Source organism: Cucurbitaria berberidis (assembly GCF_010015615.1).
Source record: "Cucurbitaria berberidis CBS 394.84 unplaced genomic scaffold K460scaffold_6, whole genome shotgun sequence".
NCBI lineage: Eukaryota > Fungi > Ascomycota > Dothideomycetes > Pleosporales > Cucurbitariaceae > Cucurbitaria > Cucurbitaria berberidis.
In genome coordinates, this window is record NW_024468940.1 from 1505286 (window position 1) to 1525643 (window position 20358).

General features: G+C 48.9%; 2 protein-coding genes across 2 annotated transcripts; both read left to right on the forward strand.

The window, feature by feature from the left end:
• Nucleotides 1-635: 635 nt before the first annotated feature.
• On the forward strand, nucleotides 636-6054 carry K460DRAFT_295853 (kinesin-domain-containing protein; the record flags this gene model as incomplete). The annotated part of the gene is made up of 5 exons (XM_040929590.1): nucleotides 636-795; nucleotides 864-1187; nucleotides 1255-1421; nucleotides 1469-5419; nucleotides 5467-6054. 5 exons carry the CDS (start codon nucleotides 636-638, stop codon nucleotides 6052-6054), a joined length of 5190 nt encoding a protein of 1729 aa, XP_040783729.1.
• Nucleotides 6055-16651: 10597 nt separating this feature from the next.
• Nucleotides 16652-19734, forward strand: K460DRAFT_200138 (meiosis induction protein kinase-like protein). Its single transcript, XM_040927183.1, has 4 exons — nucleotides 16652-16923; nucleotides 16977-17197; nucleotides 17253-18002; nucleotides 18054-19734. Exons 2-4 carry the CDS (start codon nucleotides 17045-17047, stop codon nucleotides 19491-19493), a joined length of 2343 nt encoding a protein of 780 aa, XP_040783730.1. The 5' UTR covers nucleotides 16652-16923; nucleotides 16977-17044; the 3' UTR covers nucleotides 19494-19734.
• Nucleotides 19735-20358: the final 624 nt, after the last annotated feature.

Genomic DNA, 20358 nt, shown 5'->3' on the forward strand with positions numbered 1-20358 from the left:
ACCTTACCAAAGCGAGGTCGGACGAATCCTGCGAGGTTGTAGCCACGGAACGTGACGTTAGAGTGAATATCCCCTCGTCGGTGCATGCAAAAGCAAGGCCCAACGTGCACACATACACACACTGCACAACGGCTGTCACTGCCAATGCAGCCGTAGCCCAAGTCCCAAGCGCAAACCCACCCCGAGGCAGGGTCTCAAGCTTCGGCATAGGACTCGCCTTTTTTTGCGCATGGCTGGAGAAAAGCAGGGGGAGGCACTGACAGCCCCTGGGCCGACTATCTCAGGCTAGGGGGCATCGTCGCATTGGTAACCCGCTGTGACCTCTTGCTTCCCGCCCGCCTTCACTGAGAAATTATTCCTCATTGTTATCCCGTCGCCCTCGACTTGCGCCTAGCCTCTACCTTTCCCCACCTCTACACTACTCGTCATCTCCCTCGTCGTCGTCGCTGTCGCTGTCTGCAACGTGCGCGCTGCATAGAGGCTAAAACCACGCGAATGCAGGCCAGGGTCCCTTCAGCGGCCACTCTATCCTCTGCCGGCTCGACAATCTATCCTGCCACAAACCAGTTCTACGATTCTACTGCAGCGGACGGCGCACGAACCGCCCCAAACAACGGCGCTGCCGTAGCCGCACAATGACCACCTCACCACCAACATCGCCTGCAAATGGAGTGCCGCGGCCCATGAGCGCCATGATTCGCCCCAACCGCAGCTCCAGTCGCCTAAGCATGAGCAGCAAGCAAGGCGGAGGCAGCAGGGCGAGTGATGAGGACAGCAAGACTGCGGTCAAAGTCGGTATGTTTACCCGCAATAGCAATAGCAACAACAAAGACAACAGCGCCCCTAACAACCGTCCAATGCAGCTGTCCGCGTACGTCCTCCGCTCAAGACGGGCGAGCCGGGCTACGACCTCATTCCCCAGCGATTCCGCGGCGCGACCTGCCATGTAACATCGCCCTCGAGTTTGGCCGTGGATGCGGCGGGGGGCAGGAAGGTTTTTGTCTTTGACCGCGTCTTTGGGGAGGACATTGACCAGGAAGGTGTCTTCGAGTATGTCACCGATAGCATCAACTCTTTTGTACAGGGCTACAACGTCTCCGTCCTCGCATACGGCCAGTCTGGCGCCGGCAAATCGTATACTATGGGCACAACAGGCCCGCAAGAGCAGGGAGACAATGATATTATGGGTATGTTCAACACTTGGAAAAAAAAACTACCCTTGGCAAGAAGATGGTGCGCTAACTACAGCATCAGGTATAATCCCTCGCGCGGCGGCCTTGCTCTTTGATAAGCTCGAAGGGCACAGCAATCGAGCTTCTGCATCAGGCATCCGCGCGCCGTCACGCTTGTCAGGCCTGCATACCCTCTCAGGAAAGTCATCAGCCAACAAAAACTGGCAGCTGAAAGCGACCTATGTTGAGGTAAGACACACGCGCTTGGAGTATGACAGTAAAGTTGACACGGCTAGATCTACAATGAGCAATTACGCGACCTTCTACTCCCCGAAAATACCCCCCTCAACGAGCGCTCAACCGTGAACATCCGCGAAGACCGCGATGGTCGCATTCTACTCACTGGCCTCACGCAAAATTCAATCAATTCCGTCGAAGATCTTCTCAGTGCGCTAAACTTCGGGTCCGCCATCCGTCAAACCGATGCCACTGCGGTGAACGCCAAGTCGTCTCGCTCACACGCTGTCTTTAGTCTCAATCTAGTGCAGAAGAAGACTTCGGCAGTACCCTCCACGAACCGCGAGAAGCGCAGATCGGTCCCCATCGAGATGATGTCCGGCTCCAGCGAGAGCTGGGTCACGGTCGACAGCAAACTGCATTTCGTGGATCTGGCGGGGAGTGAGAGGCTGAAGAACACACAAGCGCAGGGCGAGAGGGCAAAAGAGGGCATTTCCATTAACGCTGGACTTGCAAGCTTAGGCAAGGTCATTTCACAGCTGTCAGCTCGCTCGCAAGGGGGCTACGTTTCGTACCGAGACTCCAGACTCACGCGTCTTCTGCAAGACTCTCTTGGTGGTAACGCCATTACTTATATGATCGCCTGCGTCAATCCGGCAGAATTCCATCTGAGCGAAACCCTGAACACGGTTCAATATGCACAACGCGCTCGCGCTATCCAAGTCAAGCCGCAGATTCAACAAGTTCATGACGACAGCGATAAGCAAGCGGCAATCGAACGTCTACGTGCCGAAGTCAACTTCCTCAGGGACCAGATTCGATTATCAGAGCGCACCGACCGGAAGAAAGCCAATCCACAGGAACGTGTCGAACGACAGCAGGAACGTGAGATGGAGCTTCAGAACCAGCTCCTTGATGTTCAAGAGAATTATAGCGCACTCAGCACCCGCCACGCCAAGCTCATCTCCGAAATTACTAAAGCGCGTGATAATGAGTCGGCCGACACACCCATGCTCAAGGATGCCATTGGTGATTCTGCACTTGAGCGTTTGAAGCGATCAAACTCGTTTGCGGAAGCCGTCGAATCTGTGGTACTCGAATACGAGAAGACCATTCAATCACTGGAGTCATCGCTCTCAATCACCCGAAGCTCTTTGTCGACCAACGAGAGCGACTTGATGGAGAAGGAAACACGTATCGCGATCTTGGAAAGTCAGAACCATCAACTGCAATCGCGTATCCAGAAGGCGATTGATCGCGACGCCAACAACGAGGAATACGTTAAATCGCTGGAACGTCAGGTCGACAACTCGACAAACGGAATAGAAAAGAACGACACCACGATATCTGATTTGCGCGACAAGTTGAAAAAGGCTCGCGAAAATGAGTCTAGTTGCGAGGAGTACATCTCAACCCTGGAAGAGCGTCTTGCAGAAAATGAACAGGAGGTCGAAATTATGACCCGAGAGATTGATCGATTGAAGCACGTAGTTGAAAGACAACGTAGCGTTGGCAAGCTGGACAATCTCCTCTACGAGCTCGACACCATGCGGCAGGCGGATGCCAAAGCGGAAGAGACTCTCGTGAATGGCCACTCCAAGTCTGACAGCGATCCCTTCGTTGAGAAGCGACCTCAAATAGAGCGACGAGTGACCGGTGAGAATGGGCATCAGTTCAGCACAACTGTAGATGCTATTGCAGAAGAGCCTGATGGTGAGCGTCCTCCTACAGCCGGCGCAGTAACAGGCATCAAACATGGCATAGAAGAGCAAGATGACCACTCGCAAATCAAGGCCATCGCCCAGAAAGAGTTGTCTCCAGATACGGCTGCGGATGAGCCCTCGAGTCCAGCACAGTCTCGATTTGTTCACGACAAACTCGATTCAGTAACACACGAACTGTTTGACCTGCGAGTGGAGCATGAGGGCACTCTTCAGGACTATGAGAAACTCGCAAGCAAGTATCAGGAAGCATTACGAACCCTGGCCGCACTCCAGGATACTGTAGATGAAGCACGTCATCGCGGAGCGTCCTCGGTGCACTCCTCGCGGCCAACATCCTTTGTGGAAACCGCAGGGGCGAACGGACTCAAGGTAGAGGATGGGCAACTACCATCCTCGCGTACATTGTCTGCGGAATTGTCCTCGGTGGAGTTTGAAAATGACAACCTACCAGACGACGACACGGAAGCTGGCCATGATCAGACAAAGACACGGAGATCATCAATTGACTCCGTTGCACAGGATATACCAGATTCTGTTCTTGTCCAGGAGCTAAATGCATTGAAGTTGTTACACGCAGAGAAAGAAGACCGTATGGCCGAGCTCCACCAGAACTTTTCGGAGCTGCAAGAAGAACATCAAGACACGCTAGACTATGTGGAGGAGCTGAAGTCAGAGATAACAAAAGCTCAAATGACCCGTCCAGCCTCGCCCTCAGTACACATGATCCGTCGCAAGTCCAGTCAAGCAGTACTCGCAAATGATCGTTCTAACCGCGCTTTCGCCTCCCTACGCAATATGGCTCTCGATACATTTGAAGAAGACCCCGACGCCATCCAGAACTTCGAGCTCAACCTGAACACCATCATGTCAGAGCTACATACAAGGTCTGAGCGAGTGCAGGAATTGGAGGCCGAGGTCAACTCTGTGCGCAAAGAGATGGAAGGCAAGATGACGTTGATCAGTGGCCTGACCAAGGAGCGATCGAGCATGAAAGCTGGATCGCCTCTCGACATCTCAATCGTTGCCAGCATGCAGGACCAAATGAAGCAGAATGAGGACCACATCAAGGAGCTGAAAGACTCCCACACTCAGCGAGAGCACGAGCTCCATGAACAAATTGCGACCCTCAAGGCTTCAGTGAAGACTCCGGGGTCACCTGATGACGCCAATTCTCCACGCCACTTCCAGCATGAGCGAGCAGCTTCGTATGATTCGAGTGTTTCAACGGACGATGATGCTGGGCGTGCCACGCAGCTCAACACACTGAGTGACGAAGCAGCCAAGTGGCAGTCCAAGCATTTGGAAGTCATTGAAGCTACTAAAGCTTCTGAGAAGCGACACCTCGATACTGTTCGGGACTTGGAGTCAGCAAAGGAGCAGCTTGAGGCGGATCATGCTTCTCGTTTGGTAGAGCTGGAGCGATCCAAAGGTGCTGAAGCCGAGATTGCTTTGGAGCAAGAAAGGGCGAAACATGCTGAATTCGTTGCTGCTTTGCAGATTCAAGTTGATGAGCACAAGGCTATCGCTGTGAACAACGCTATCCGCCTAGCTGAGCTTGAAGAATCGCATGCGAGCATTATTAAACAGGTGGAGGAAGATGCAGAAGCACGGGCTCTCACTGAAAAGGAACTTGACACTCACAGGTCGCTCGTCACCAACCTGGAGCACCAGATCGAGGAGCACAAGGCTGCCATTAACTTTCATCAGCAAGGCATGGACTCTTTACAGAAGTCTCATGCGGTCGAGCTCGAGAAGCTCTCCTCTGAACTTACCACTCATCAAAATTCGTCTACTTTGCTCCAAGCTGATCTTTCACAAGCGAAGACGAATATGGAGACTCTGCTGAAAGGCATTTCGGCTGTCCTAGGCCAAGAGACAGATCTCGACAAGGTACAGTCTCACATCGAGGCCTTGGTCTCGGAGAGGAAGTCTATCTCCACCCAAATGGACGAGGCCATCAAGGATCTTCAGACGGTGAGGCAGGAGCTCTCTGATGCCACCAACACGATTGGTACCCTCAAGGGAAATCTTAAAGAGTTTGAGCTTATCAACGCGGAGACACTCAAGGAGCTCGAGCGAGTCAGCGAGAAGGAGCTCAAGAGCTCTCGGCTTGTTCAAGAACTTGAAGACCAGCTCAATCAGAACTGGGATCAGCATGAGGCTGCAAACAACCGGTTATCTGCTCTTCAGACCGAGCGCACACGAGAACTACAAGATGCCATCGTCCATGGGGACGGGCTCGAAAAGGAAGTCCAAGAATCCCGCATAAAGATTGCTCTTTTGGAGGTAAGCTGCCTTTTTACGTTGAGAAGGATCGCTGCTAACATGTCTAGTCACAACTCGTCGATGCAAAGCGAAACTCTACCCGTGGTTCCATCGACCCTCGGGAGGATCTCCACAGGTCCAACTCTAACAACTCCAATGCGCGCAAGAGCACCTCGCATACCTCTTTGCCCTCACCGCCGCCTGCCATCCCTCTTCCCCCTCTACCTCCTGGCAGTCCTCCACCTCAGGCAAACGCGCCATCGCCTCCTACTTCGCGTCATCAAAGCAAGGATATTGCACACGCTCAACTAGTCGAAGACCAAGAAGCTCGCATCCGCACTATCGAGAAGCATCTCTTTGCTGAAAAGCAGCTGACCGCAACTCTCGAGGACGCTTTGACAGATCTCGAAGCCTCCAGCACTAAGACCAAGACCGATCTTGACCAGTTCAGGAAGAAGTGCGTTGGTCTAGAGGAGGAGCTCAATGAGATGCGCAAAGAGCGTAGCGCAGCGCGACACTCGCTCCAAGCTGTCGAAGAGGAGCGCAACGCCCGTCTACGGGTAGAAGCCGAGCGCGCACACCTCGAGGCCCGTATGGCGGCCCTCAACAACGCTAACAAGAAGAGCAAGAAGAAGGGCACTTTGAACTGCTTCTAGGCACCTCTTGAGCACACAACTCTTCACAACTTACTTTCGTGTACACACTTCTGTGCCATCTGTTTACCGGCGCAACTGGGAACGGATTGTTACATACCCCCGATACACCTGACATTTTTGCTTCACAGTCAGTTTACACTACTTCATTACCGACATGGACTGTCTTTTCTTCGAGATGTCTTTATGCTTTCTACGATTTGCAATGCTCGCATTTCAGCCACATACATTGGATGCAGGACCAAATGAGAGTCATGTCGACCGGACATTGCAGGGTCGTTTTATACCTTTTCTTCCTTGTGTTTTACAACCACGCGCCCCATACCCCCTACTTGCCTTACCCACCCTTTACTTTCTTAATGTATATTACCACGGGCGGACGACAGTAGGAACGACGCTACTTCTGAAGGAGAACGGTTGGACGTTGGGCTCCCCGAGATTGTGTGGGACGTTGACGAGCAACATAGATGTTGGTAGCTGGAAGACGTCTATACTCTTCTCGAATTTCTTGTGCCTATTTTGGTTCTGGATGGTTTGGTGCCGATGATGAGAGACTGGAAGGAATTTTGACCGGTCGTAGTCAGTGACATATTACCCTTCAATATACACACAGTCGCTTCCATCAGCTCGCAAAAACGTTACTATATATAATCGTCTCTCGTGAATAAGATGACTCATTAACACTCCCTAATCCATCTAGCTCAAACTTCATCGTCGGTATAACCATGTGCACCCCTTCCACACATGTTCGACTTTGAGACACCATCATCTTGTTGTCCCTACCCATTCGTATTATACAGCGATATATGCCTTAGATGAGTTGACCTATCTGTACCGAGGATATGCACGTATTCTAGCCACCGTATCAGTTATTTCCAAATCTCATCGCATAAAGCGATCTCAATCGGGTAATTAAATTCGAATATACTCATTCGCATGGTAACACAAGGATTATGGGGGTATTTGCGTAGTCGCCAGCATTAATTGATACTACATTCATATTTGGACTTCACTATAACCCAGAGAGAAACGATATTACGCTTATGGTGAGGTGGTGGTGCATCCATAATTGTGATATCAGTAAGCTTTCAAGTAGCTCCATCAACAAGGAGCTAGGCTAAGCTCAACAATCTCTACATAAAAGCCTTTGTGATAGACCAAACGGGATGCAGACCAGTGTCTATGGAAATATAATACTTTCTACTCGTGTATGGTATTGCGACTGGAGAGGAAGATCAGACCTGGTTACGTAACCGCGCTACGGCGAAACAGTCGCACCGGTGCGCTTCCAAGCTAAATTTTCCGGAGCTTCAAAACGAACTTTCTTCTCTACCATCTTGCAACAAGCTCACCACGCATCTACATTATGCGCTTCCGATCGCTCTTCTTGATTTATAGCTAACGCAGCATCGGGTCTATACAGTACAACAAGTAAGCTCCACTCTCGCTGCTTTAGTCGCAGAAGATTATCTTTTACAACAATCCAACTCCTACAAATCCGTGAAGGACTACAATTTATATTTACGATGATGCACATACTAGCAATTCAGTCTTCACACCTTTGCCTGGTCAAATCACTGACAGCGTTGCAGTTTTGCGTAAACAGAGCACTACTTTTGCGCCCATACTATTTCATTAAAAGGTACGATTCCTCCCACCTCTCCTACCACAACCCCCAGCAGAGTGATGATACCACAAACCGGAAAGGCATTCCTCGACCTGAATATACAATGTCGACAACCCTGCAATTAAGTTTCAGCCTTGTCTGATTCTGCTACACACGCTCCGACTCTTCGTACACAATTTGCAACAATACAAAGCTAACTGTGTATCTGCAGGTACTTACTACTCCCTCCGAACCTTCTCCGCCTTGCGGAGCCGAACGAGGTTTCGCTAGGATCCTCGCTCTGTTCCGCAAGCACCTGCTTCCTGATGATACCCACGATGCGTCGGGCGGACAGATTGTACTCCTCGACCGGCATCCGTAAACGCAGGCGTACAAACCTGTGGGTGTTCGGGAGAGGAAGTACTTGTTGATACAGCATCACTGATTGCCCATAACCACACACACTTGTCTACCTATACTCAGTGGGTTGTTTAACTGACTGGTTGCGTAGTTCAAGGTACGGCATACTCCAGTTACCCCAGACGGTCCATCATCTTGTGATGATTCTTGATATTCACACTGTGTGAGCGGCGGCGTTGTAACGAGCGTCCGTCGTCCTGATCTCTCAACAAATCTGATTTAATGAGGTACGTCTATATTCGTGACATTTGTTCTGTTAGTGTTAGCTAACACGTCTCAGGCTGAAATTTGATGGACTCGTACCTTTACATATCGCTTAGATGTTGTCATTGTTTGCGGACACAAGCTGACAACTCGATTTCAGTAATCAATCATGACCACTTTGGTCCTTGATCTTTGTTCAACTGGTATGTCTTCAGCCTCGTTTACCCTCCCCAGCTTTCAAATGATGAACACAATCAAATGCTATGTTTTAATATCTGCAATATTATTGAAGAAAAAACACCTTGGAGAACTGAAACGCTACCCAACTTCACATCTCTCGCCGCTTGCTCTGACCTGAGTGGTTTGCTGACCAGCGATAGACTTTGACAATGACGGCCGCTCCCGAGCGAGTTTTCTCAGGCCATTTGGCCCACTTAGTGTAGTAAATGCAATGTATTCCCAACAAATCCCCAATGTTCTAGACTTCATGTGTCGGTGTGCAAGTGAACGTGTCCATGAAATGTTTTAATGTACTAAGTGCATATCCGCGACTTTAGAGCCCGAACCTAGATGTAGGTTTAGCTTCTCGTGACCGCTATTTCACCGTACATGGACGCCGTATACTGAACATGCTCATAGCCGCCCGCGTGTCCGTCGGCCTGCCAACATCCGTAGGCCCCCCGACCAGGTTGACTATGAAGCAGTTCTAGGTGAAAAACATTCCCTTGTGCATGAAATAGCGGTCAGGATAAGCTTTGTGCTGTCAAAGACGCATTCAACGATGTACTGCTGTATGTACAACACAACAAGGCGAGTCGTTGGAAGTAGACCCTGTCTATCATTGTGGAGTTTGTACTACGCTTTGCTCAAGCTATCTAATCTAATCTGATCTGCTCTGAGTGGAGTGATTTGACTCAATAGGACACGGTAGCATGTAATATTACTTCTATCTTTCCGCTGGTGATACATAATACCCCAGCGATCAAACAGCGAACTGTGTTTTTTTCTCTAGATCCGGAGCTTACACCTAATTACCCAGCAAAAGCCGATGTATTCCTCGGACTTGACGAACGGGGGGGACTGGTTTGGGGACGGTGTGGGATGGCATGGGTGACGTGGTGGATTAAGGTGGGGTTCCATGTACTTCGTGCAACGTGCATTATGCACCGTGCATGGGAGCCGACGATTCATCACTTTTTAGTCTGGGAGACTTGCGCATGCACGACATTGTTGTTATTGTTATTGCTGGAATCAATAGCCCCCTTATGGCGGTGTAAAGGCTATTTTAGTGGGGCTTGTATGTGTGTATTGAAAGATAGAAATGTGCAGCGTAGGTTAAACTCTACTATTGCTGTCTATCACGAAGCTCCTTTCGAGACAAGAAGGGAATTCCTCGCTTCCGAGCGTTGTTTTTGTAGATGCGTTATAGTAGGATGAATGGGCTGTACGACTTTGGTTAGTCCCTTTGTCAATTAATTGCTGGTTGTGTGCGCGCTGAATGGGGATCACAGAGTGAGTGCGCTGGGGCTGTAAATAGCCTGGCTCACGTAACGGAGCTGAATCCGGACGGGGGAAATCTAAGGTTCTCACCATAAACCATAAGGACTTGTGGCGTATCGGGACGGACCATGGCGACCTCGGGACAACGGCTGATGAGGAGCTGAGCTTTTGTGGAACGTCGCGGGTTCTGGGCGTGAGCGCGAGTGTCGGACAGCGACAACCGTGAGGAAGCAGTTTTGAATGCTATTTGGAACTCGCGTGGTTGCAACAAGGGCCTTCATTACTCGCTCAGCAAGGGACGTAAACAAAAGGTTGACAGACTGTGAGACAGGTGCGTGCTTCATAATTCTGTCCACGTCAAAAGGTGATTGGTACTGCAGGCATGTATTGACCGAGGTGTTGCGAGACATGAGTGGTTGTGTTTCAGCAATAAGCGAGGCATCATAGTGACTGGATGGTAAAATCGAACTCCGCGGTGACCAACAAAGTCAGTTGCAGAGAATCATAATAAGACAACAGAGACCACCTACGTCGGTGTAACCAACATCATTGCACTAACCTGCATGGGATTACATGAGTGGCTTTATCGACGTCGGGAAGAACATGTGGCTCGAGGCACAACTGCCGTGTTTCCCACGTTATTGCTTTTCTTCGCATCGCAAACGAGATTACCGTCTTACTTTTTCTGTCTTTCCCCATGTTAGAGCTGCTCCCGAAAAGGCGAAGGCGCAAACGAAGGTTGAATAGGGAAATGCTGTACATCGCGATCATTTCACCCCCCTTCTTGTGATGTCATGTTGTGGGTCGCGATTCAAGGCGCGCGGACAGAACTGGTTTGCTCACGGGCTCGGATTGCAGCAAGGCGATGGTTCCCGCCGAGGACCAGGAGTTCAGGCTGAGGGTTGCGCAATTGCATCCGGTTTTGAGCGGGCACCACCCACCATCCACTTGATATGAGGATGACGCAGGGCTGCCCCATCCTGGGCTGGATGGAAGATCCACCCTAGGTCCGTCCCGTGTTTCGTGGTTCCGCCGTTGAAATGTCGTCGTGTGTGTTACATAGAAAGGAGAAGATGAAATAGGGTAGACTGAGAAGGGTATTGGAGCAGCCAGATGGAGTCGCGCTGCACTCTGTTTCTGGCGCGGAAGATGTCTTGCAGTAATTACGTTGGAAGTGAGACTATGGAATGCTGTGTATTCGAGGGTGAGATCGCACAAGAGCATGATTACAGGGTGGTAAATGGTGTCGGGGTTTCCGATATTTAGTTGTCGTGCTCCGAGAGAGCCATGGAGTTTTGTCCTTGGGCGTAGTGTTTGGCAATAAAGTATATGCTAGTCGGTGGTCGCGAACCTTGTGCATCCTCTCGTCACAACGGATTGCAGCAAAGTGACATCAAAGGAGACGCATGTGCCGATGGATTGAGTCGTTTTTCACATCAGTGGCCGTCATGATGGGGGGCCGGCAATCTATTTTGATGACTTGGGACAAGGTTGCAGCACGGGAGAAGTGTTCTGGAAAATGAGAGGGCTGGGGTCAACAGATGAGGGTCCTTAATACGAACAAGTCGCCCGACGACAAGGACATGGTCGCGCTTGGACTGATGACAAGGGGAATTTGTGTTCACAGCGGACAGGCAGATGGGGCATTACGAGCTCGAGAAAGCGGCGCGACAAGCTAATAAAGTTTTTTTTGTTGAAGGCAGCTTCATCAGTTGGGCATGAGAAGGGGGATGGGATAGTGGATGCAATTGAATCATGACGGCAACTTTGCCGTGAAAAGGCCGAGGCAGCGCAGGATAGAGTTGGTGCTTGGGCTCGCTCTATGTTTTGTCGATCTCATCGCAGTTGCACGACGCGTCGGACTCTCCACTCCCCGCTCGCCCTGCGTCTGTCGAACGTCGGTCGAAGGTAGCTTGTGCTCATTGTGTGTGTGTGTGTGTGTGTGTGTGTGTGTGTGTGTGCGTGGGATGATGACGTGCGCCTACCAAGGACAGGTCGGAGAAATGCTGGTGTCCTGACCAGGCAGGTTGGCTGGCCTGATCCCAGGGCGCTGGAGTCAACATGACAGATGATTGTCCCTCATCAGTCAGGAGATGGAGGAGGGCGGTTGATCACACAGGCCTGACTCGAGGGGGCAGGATTGAAGATTGGGACCGTCACTCTTTGACCGTCGCAGTATGTTCCGCACAGCCGCGGGGACACTAGAAGGAAGGCCTCGCGCGAAACCACGTTGGCGGGTGTGGGCGACAGCTGTCTGCCAATGGCGACGCCTGCAGCGCCCCTGACAGCCAATGGGGTAAGGCTGCAGGATGGTCAGGAACCTGCTACAAATCAGGAACTGGGCGCCGCCGGCGCGAGGTAGAAAATGGAAAAGGGGGGAGGGGGGGGGGAACGTGGTTGCGCCTGATGAAGCTTGCTCATGCCCGACGGCAGGGTGATTGATTCACTCACCATGATGATTCCCTGTGCGGCACGGGGGAGGCAGGCAGGCAAGCAAGCAGGTAGAGAGATGGGCAAGGCGAACCGCAGCGGCACAGTGCTTCGGGCTCAATCAACACACGGCGTTGGCGGCGGGGCGGCGGTGGTTGCTTATATGCTTATATGCTGGCAAGTTCGGGGACTTGTATATGCAACATGTACATAAGAATAAGGGCCTGTTCAGTAGACCCCATTTAAGCTAGTAATATTAGTGTCGTTTTAGGCGTAGTATTAGGCTAAAGGCGGCTAGTAGTGCGCGCGGCAAACTAGCCCAAATAAAGTTAAAACTAGAGGCCCTGTTCAGCGCCTAAAAATATTAGTTTAGTTTTGTAGTACTTTATTAGTTTTAATTATTAATATTGTCAATTATTACTGTTAATATAGAGCTATTAATATTTATTTTAAATCCTGTTTTGTAGCGTATCGCGTCCTAAATATTAGGATTATTATTACTAAGCCTGCAGTTTTTTCGCGAGCTAAGTTTTCCTGCAACGCTGCTACTGCTGTTGTTGTTATTATTATCGCAATACTGCAGTTTGTTAGCCTTGCTGCAGTTATACTAATTAGAGGCGATAGAATTAGCTTTTATAGAAGCGCTAGTTAATAAAGTTAAGCGCGGCTGCTGCGCGGACTTAGAATATAAAAAAAAAGTGTAGGAATACGCCTAGCGGGAGGTATCGCGGGTTGCGCCTAAGGCAACTATTATTAGCGTTTAGCACTATAAAACGAAACATAACTCTTTTAAAAAAAACTAGAAGATCTAGGTTAAACTTACTAATTAATCTAGCTTTAGCGTTAATAAGGATAGTGTTGTTACTAGCAATCTAACCGCGCTAGAAGCGTACTTTAAGGCGCATTAAAAGGCGCGCAGGTTCAAGTACAGGGCTCTAAAGTATAGTAAAAAACTCTGCTAATTGTTTAATAGAGTGCTCGCAACTAGGCAAAATATTATAGTAATTAAAAAAGCAGCTAAAAGCTAGAATAAAAATAAAGCAACGCTATTAATTAAATGCAATCTAAATCCTTAACAAAAACCTTAATTAATAATAATAGAAAAGAGCAATAGCTCTGTTTCCTTTTATAAAAGATCTGCAATTTAGTTAGTATTTAGTATAAATAGGCGGGCAAAAAAGCTTACCTTAACCAACCGTCTTAGTTACTATATTTCTAAGATTGCAACTTAGCTTAAAGCCCTCGCAGAAGCTATAAGCAAAGACTATTAATAGTAAACAATTTAGCTATTTTTAGAGTACTTCGCGGTGCTTAATATTAAGCTCTAGTTAGCTTTAGTAAAAGCGTTTTTAAATAAATTCTCTACTAAATTGTACGTAATTATAATAGCAGAAATAAAGAAAAGATAAGTGCGGAATTAGCTGCTTAAACGGCAGGGCGCTTTAGTTAAAAGTATTAATTTTAGCGCCGCAATTGAGCGTTATATATAGGAGGGCGGCGGCAAGTTAGTTAAAAAAGTAGGTATAGTAGATAATTAAGATTATACCTAAAAACGTTAATTCTTTAAAGTGCAAGGCTTACTAAAAGCTTTAACAAGCAGCTGTACTTAAAACTACACCTATTAGCAAGCGTTAGGCAGTAGTTAGCTTTATAGTAGGCTATAAGTAGTTATAAAAGGCCTAACTAACGTAGTAGCCTATCAAATACTAGTCTAAAATTGTTGTATTTAGGCGTAAAAACGCCTAAATATAGATATAGGCTAGACTTAGAGCTTGCTGTAGTTAATATTGCAGGGCAGTTAGTATAGCATATAGTTGCAGGCAGTTGCTAAGGGAAACTATACAGCTAGGCACAGCGCTAGGCCTAAACAGGTAATATATAATAGTTTAACTTTAGTATTTTAAACTTTAACTTTCTTAAATATTGCATTTTTTCTACTATAACACTATATTTAACTTTATAAATCGCGCCCTATCGCCTCGCAATACTTTTTCTATAGCAGATCTATAATTTCCTCTCTCTGGCCGCTCGCGCTTTTGTTAACAGTACTTATATTAAAGCAATTCTCCGCTTCCTGCTGCTCTAGATTAACATTTTTATTTGTATACTCCTTAAGCTGCTTAAAGTCTTTATTAACTAGGTAATACTTATTAATAAAGTTATAGATAGCAGCAAAACTGTACACAAGCTCAACCTGCGTCTGGATTAAAAATTTATACAGGCGATTAAAAATACACTAGCAACGTTTAAAGACGCTAAAAGTCCTCTCTACTATATTTTTTAGGCTTAAATAACAGAAATTAAACAACTCAAACTTGTTGTTAGGCTAGCAAGCAATTTCTCTAATTTTTTGCAGATAATAGCAAACTCCGCAATATAGCAAGAGCGTCAGCTCACTATTTATATAGCTAGCGTCTGCTAGAAAATATTATTTTTCTAGTGCTCTAAACCCTTAAAACTTTGTATTTTAGAAAACCTAGCTATTATATGCAGAGCCTTCCTAGCTAGCTAACAAGTAAGTAAAGTTTATATTAAAATTAATAATAGCAAGCATATTTTAAGTTAAATCGCCGTAATAATTGCAGAAGCGTCGCTGCTAAACCGCCAGTATATATAAGAAAAAATAAAAACTGTCTAACGCTCTAACGCAGTCCTTAAAGGCCGGCTAACGCTTTAGATTATTACAAATTGCAGTTAAAATCTTACTAGAAGCTAGTAATATAATCTTAAAATAGAGCTTAAGCAGCGCTTAAAAAACTTTATAAAATCTTCTCCGCGCTGTTAGTAAAATAGTACTATACAGCTAGATTAATAGATAGCTTACTTTAATATAGTATTAAGCAATTGCCCGCACTTGTATTTAGTATTTTGCTACCTAACTTTATAGCTGCAAATATAGAGAAAGGTAAGAAGTTTCTCTTTAACTAAGACTATACTGTCGCGGACTAACTCCTGTTCGCGTAAATATTTTACAATCCTATTAAATACTAGCTTGCGTAGTTAACTCTTACAGTATAACTACTGCAGATTACTTAAATAGTTAGCGACCTATTAATTACTATAATTGCAATTAGAAAATTAAGTTCTTATACTAAATAGTTAGTAGTAGTCCTTATTGCGGCTTACAACAACAGCAACAATAGTAGCAATTATACTAGTTAAGGTAATAATAATAGTATTATTAATGCTTAGTAGCATCGCGATTACGTAGAAAACAATAGCAGCAGTTTAGATATAATAATCTAGAGTAGCATGTTAGAGCTAAATCGTCTATATAGCTTAAAGAGGTAAAAAACGGGGCTAGTAAGCACTAGCAAGGATGTAAAATTACGTAGCGCTGCTAGCAAAATAACATTTCTAGGTATACTAGGCAAAACTTTTATATTACTGAACAGACGCTTATTTCTAGCTCTATCTCAACTGGGCTTCCTAATCCGGCGATTCTGGTGGCTCCAGCTCGTTCCACCGAACAGGCCCTAACAATAACAATAAAAGAAAGATGTGCGCAGGCTCACGTTGGAATAACAAATTAATGCATGTGCAGCCCAAAAGGCCGAATTTGATTCCAATCAGGGCGGGAAGAATGGCAGAAAAGGGGGCGGCCCGTCCAATCGTCGACGCGGGTCAAGTGGCCCACGGCGCTAGTCCCAAAGAAGAGCGCCCCCCCCCTCCCCTCTGCCTCCTGCTCCTCCTCCCTCGTCCCTCTCACGCACCGCCCGAGCGTCGACTCTTGTCAGCCCGGTCCTGCTTTCATTTCACACGATTCAATGCTGCTGCACGCCACTTTCACATCTCTCCCCAGCAGCAGTCGCACGCCCGCCATGCTTTTGACTTTCACCGCTATAACGACTTTCCCCCCCAGCCCTTGCTGTGCTGCCCCGTGTTTCGCTCGTTGACCCGTCGCGTCTCTGCATCCCACCTCGCTTTTGCCGTCTCTCTTTTTGCCAACGCACACTGCTGCGACCGCTCTCTCTCTCTCTCTCACCATAGCAACAGGACAGACCGACTGCTGGCCGAGGAGTCGACTTGTCCCCTTCAGGCCCTGCCCTTCTTCATTATTACGCACCGCAGCCCTCCCCGAGCGCCCCTTCCACTCTAATCCCCCTGCCCCTAGCCTCGCGACTCGTGCAAAGACCCAGTCTCGCACCCTTTCCATCTCTCATTAGGACCACGGTCCAGCAATCACACCAGCTAGCACCCGCTAGACCGCCTCGTCTTCTTCCCTCGCAACGCCATCCACTGCATCTGGCCCTCTGCTTTACCCTCTCTTGCCTATTCCCAAAAAAGTCCACATCCCTACTCCCCGACGCACAGGCGCGGCCAAATCTCCCAGCCCGATCATCAAGCCATATTCGACGACGAGGAGCTATGGTCACAAAGTCATTCCTCATTCATGCCCACTAGAACAACCTAACCTACGGAATACTACCCGCCTACCGTGGTCCTGGGCTTGTCTCCACACGCCTCTTCCACCCTTCGTCTCTCATTTCTTCGACACTCCCGCTTCTGCATCAAACCTGGACCCTTACTCCTGCTCCTATCGCTTCTCAAACCCTTTGATACGCACTGAACTCCCCCTCCCCCTCCGGTTGATTCGACATTTTCGCTTCACTCAACTTGTACTACCAACACTGCAACTCGATATCCTGAATGAGATGAACTGAAGGCACTACTCGGCTTTCACCATCACTACTTTGAGGACCTATCCATTCGTAAGTCAATCTAAGCTTCTCACAACGTACCGACGCGTTCTAACCTACATCAGTCCTCTTGCCAACTGGAGCAGAGCTTCAACAGACCCCTCATTGAGAAGGTTGAACCCAAACTATCAACATGCATCCAGAGTCACAAACCCAGCCGCATGGCTGGGCCTCTCTTGAAGAGAGGTATGAAGTAATGAAGGATATTGGTGACGGCAGTTTCGGCAGCGTTGCCCTTGCACGCGTACGAACTGCAGGCTCCCACGTCGCTCGTCGCGGTACTTTGGTAGGTGCCATGTTACGCAGACGCTCAGTCATCGACGCCTACTAACGTGTCACAGGTCGCGATCAAGACAATGAAGAAGACATTCGATTCATTCTCGAGCTGTCTAGAGCTTCGGGAAGTCATCTTCCTCAGATCACTACCGCCACATCCACATCTTGTCCCGGCTCTGGACATCTTTCTGGACCCGTATAGCCGCAGGCTCCACATTGCCATGGAGTACATGGATGGCAACCTCTACCAGCTCATGAAGGCCCGAGACCATAAGCCCATGGACGCTCATAGTGTAAAGAGCATACTGTTCCAGATTCTCTGCGGTCTTGAACATATCCACGATCGCGAGTTCTTTCACCGCGACATCAAACCAGAGAACATCCTGGTATCAACATCACAGCACAACGACGCATCACATCCGTTCCGTCGGTACTCGGCGTTGATGACTCCTCCATCGACACCACCCGTTTACACAATCAAGATTGCCGATTTTGGACTGGCACGAGAGACGCACTCAAAGCTACCCTACACTACATACGTATCGACGCGATGGTATCGTGCGCCCGAGGTCTTGTTACGTGCCGGTCAATATTCAGCCCCAGTCGACATTTGGGCCGTAGGTGCCATGGCTGTCGAAATTGCAACCCTAAAACCACTTTTCCCCGGTGGTAACGAAGTTGATCAAGTATGGAGGGTTTGCGAGATCATGGGTAGCCCTGGAGGCTGGGTCAACAAACATGGACAGAGAGTCGGTGGCGGCGAATGGAAAGAAGGTGTCCGGTTAGCGCAAAAGCTGGGCTTCTCATTCCCAAAGGTAAGGCGTCACGTGCCTTTGTTCCGGCGTCTTGCTAATACCCACTCGCAGATGGCTCCACATGCGATAGACACAATCCTTCAAGCGCCACAATGGCCTGCCAGTTTGGCAAACTTCGTCACGTGGTGTCTGTTGTGGGATCCCCGAGCCAGGCCGACGTCAGCACAGGCGCTTGCCCACGAGTATTTTCAGGACGCAGTCGATCCCCTACGTCTCAAGTCCTCGTCTTCTCGCCTATTGGGCCGCAAGCAATCAGAAATCTCCGTAAAGGACTCGCCAGAAGCCTCTCCTAGCCTCACCTCAAAGACCTCTTCGTGGCTGCGCCGCTCGTTGGTTGCCCGTGAAAGCGCTCCAGCAGTTCCACAACACACGACAACGCAACCCTTATCACCTGCAGCATCGCCTGCACAAGCGAACTCTGGGGATGTGAGTGGATTGACCAAGCAACGTCCCGCTGCTACTAAGCGAGCTACGTGGACGAACGGGGTCCCTCACAATGGCGCGCCTATCCCCATTCTGCCTTCCATCAAGCCAATTTCTCCGCTCTCGGCTGAAGTCACTGCACAAGCGAGCGTGCGTCTTGCAGAGGGTGACGAACAGGCTGCAAAGAAGATTGGTCGTCAGCTGTCTGTCGCCTCCCACGGCAATCACTATACAGACATTCACCGACAAGAAGCGGAACGTGCGTTGAACGGCCAATCAGGCCTCGTGTCTCCGCCTAGTGGACAGAAAGAAGGTTTCTTCTCACACCTCAGGAAGCGTGCTCGACGGTTGTCGGGGCGGTATCAGACGCCAATGTCACCCAACTCGGACGATATCGAGGCTAATGCAGGTTGTGCTCCGTGGGGAGCCACCGGTGCCAGACAATCGATGATCACGGATCAGCCCACACCTGTTGGAGCAACATCTACGACTTCAGACTTCTCCGAACTCGACAAAGCCTTGCAACACGTACGGGATAGTGTCGAAGCACACTCTCAACAAAGCAACTCGACAAAGAGCTCTCGTGTCGCAACGAATCCTATGCTCAAGCGTCATCATTCGGTCCCTCATGGCCCTGAGCCGCGAGTCTCGGAGAACGGCATCAATGCACCCATCTCGAGCAGAACACGACGAGCTCTTCAAGTCAAGTCAAATCCTGCAAACCAATACGAGACTCCCAATGAGGAAGAAGAGCTTCTCAGCGAGGTCCTCGCCTCTACCCATTCCGCTGCGAAGAAACTTGATGGTGCGAAGGCGGTACAACGCTCACAAACTGACCTTGGTCCTTCTGCGTCGTATCTCACGCCGTCGCCTTCGGCGAACCGCAACAGTGTCGGATTCGGACAGTCCAACTACACAACGCCTAGCAAGCCAATGGAAATCTCAAAAGCCCACAGCAAACCCAACGACAGCGTCTCGAAATGGCCAACCCCGCCATCAGATTCTGAGAACGATTGGGCGTCCAGCGTGGCTGCCAGCCTTATGGCAACTCAAAAGCTATACCGGTGATCTCTGGATCATTGTGCAATTTTTCTTCCCTTGCATTCTTCTGCAACCCTTCAGTCACATAATTGTAATACGGATCACTGCGCTTAACCAGTGTCTTCATCGTCGTTTCGTTCACGACCGTACGATATCGAGCCTTCGACCACCCGGCAGGAACGGTGTACGAGTCCAGGAAGGGCACAACTAGACGCGCACAGAGGCCTCAAAAGCAGCGCACTTTGGGATGGTGTTATCGGCGTCACAACAGTCCTTGCACTCCACTATCGTTCATCATCTACACAGCATCGATTTGTTGTCTCGCATATCAGCTTCACATTCGCTCTGTACACCACCATATTTCCTTTTGTAGAATCATCGACTTGGCGGCATTTTACTTTATCGTGTGGCGAGGCAATTTTAGCGTACCTATTTTGTGGGAAATTGTCGATATCACCAGGGTCAAGGTGACTCTCTGTGGGGATTCCCGCCACACGCTCCGGATTTTCATGCCCTCTGATCCAAGGGGCCATCCGATTTTCCTTACCAGATACCTTACTAGACCGCGCGGAAGCGTTTTTCTTTTTATGTGCTTCATTTCGTTTACGTTGGCGGATACCCAATTTGAGCAGCATTTGGCGACTGCATTTGTCAGCTATATCATCATCTACCCGGCTTATTACTATACTTGTTGGTTAAAGGTTGGGGCCGTTGGCATTGGTGTTGGATTCACTTGGAGCATGGGTGTGACTGCGGTCGCGGTTGTAAGAATTAGCTTGAGCGATCAACTGCCATTCTCTCCTTGTGTCCTCCAAATCTCATTTGCGTTTCGCTCGTCTTGCGTTTTTGTGTTCTTATAGACCGTTCCTTATCGGCGTCTCGTTGCTTTAAA

Excerpts from the sequence above, each read along its gene's own strand:
- K460DRAFT_200138 (XM_040927183.1), top strand. The coding sequence starts at position 17,045 with ATGCATCCAGAGTCACAAACCCAGCCGCATGGCTGGGCCTCTCTTGAA. Across the intron at positions 17,198-17,252 it reads TCGCTCGTCGCGGTACTTTG|GTCGCGATCAAGACAATGAA; the intron begins GTAGGTGCCATG and ends AACGTGTCACAG. Across the intron at positions 18,003-18,053 it reads TGGGCTTCTCATTCCCAAAG|ATGGCTCCACATGCGATAGA; the intron begins GTAAGGCGTCAC and ends ACCCACTCGCAG.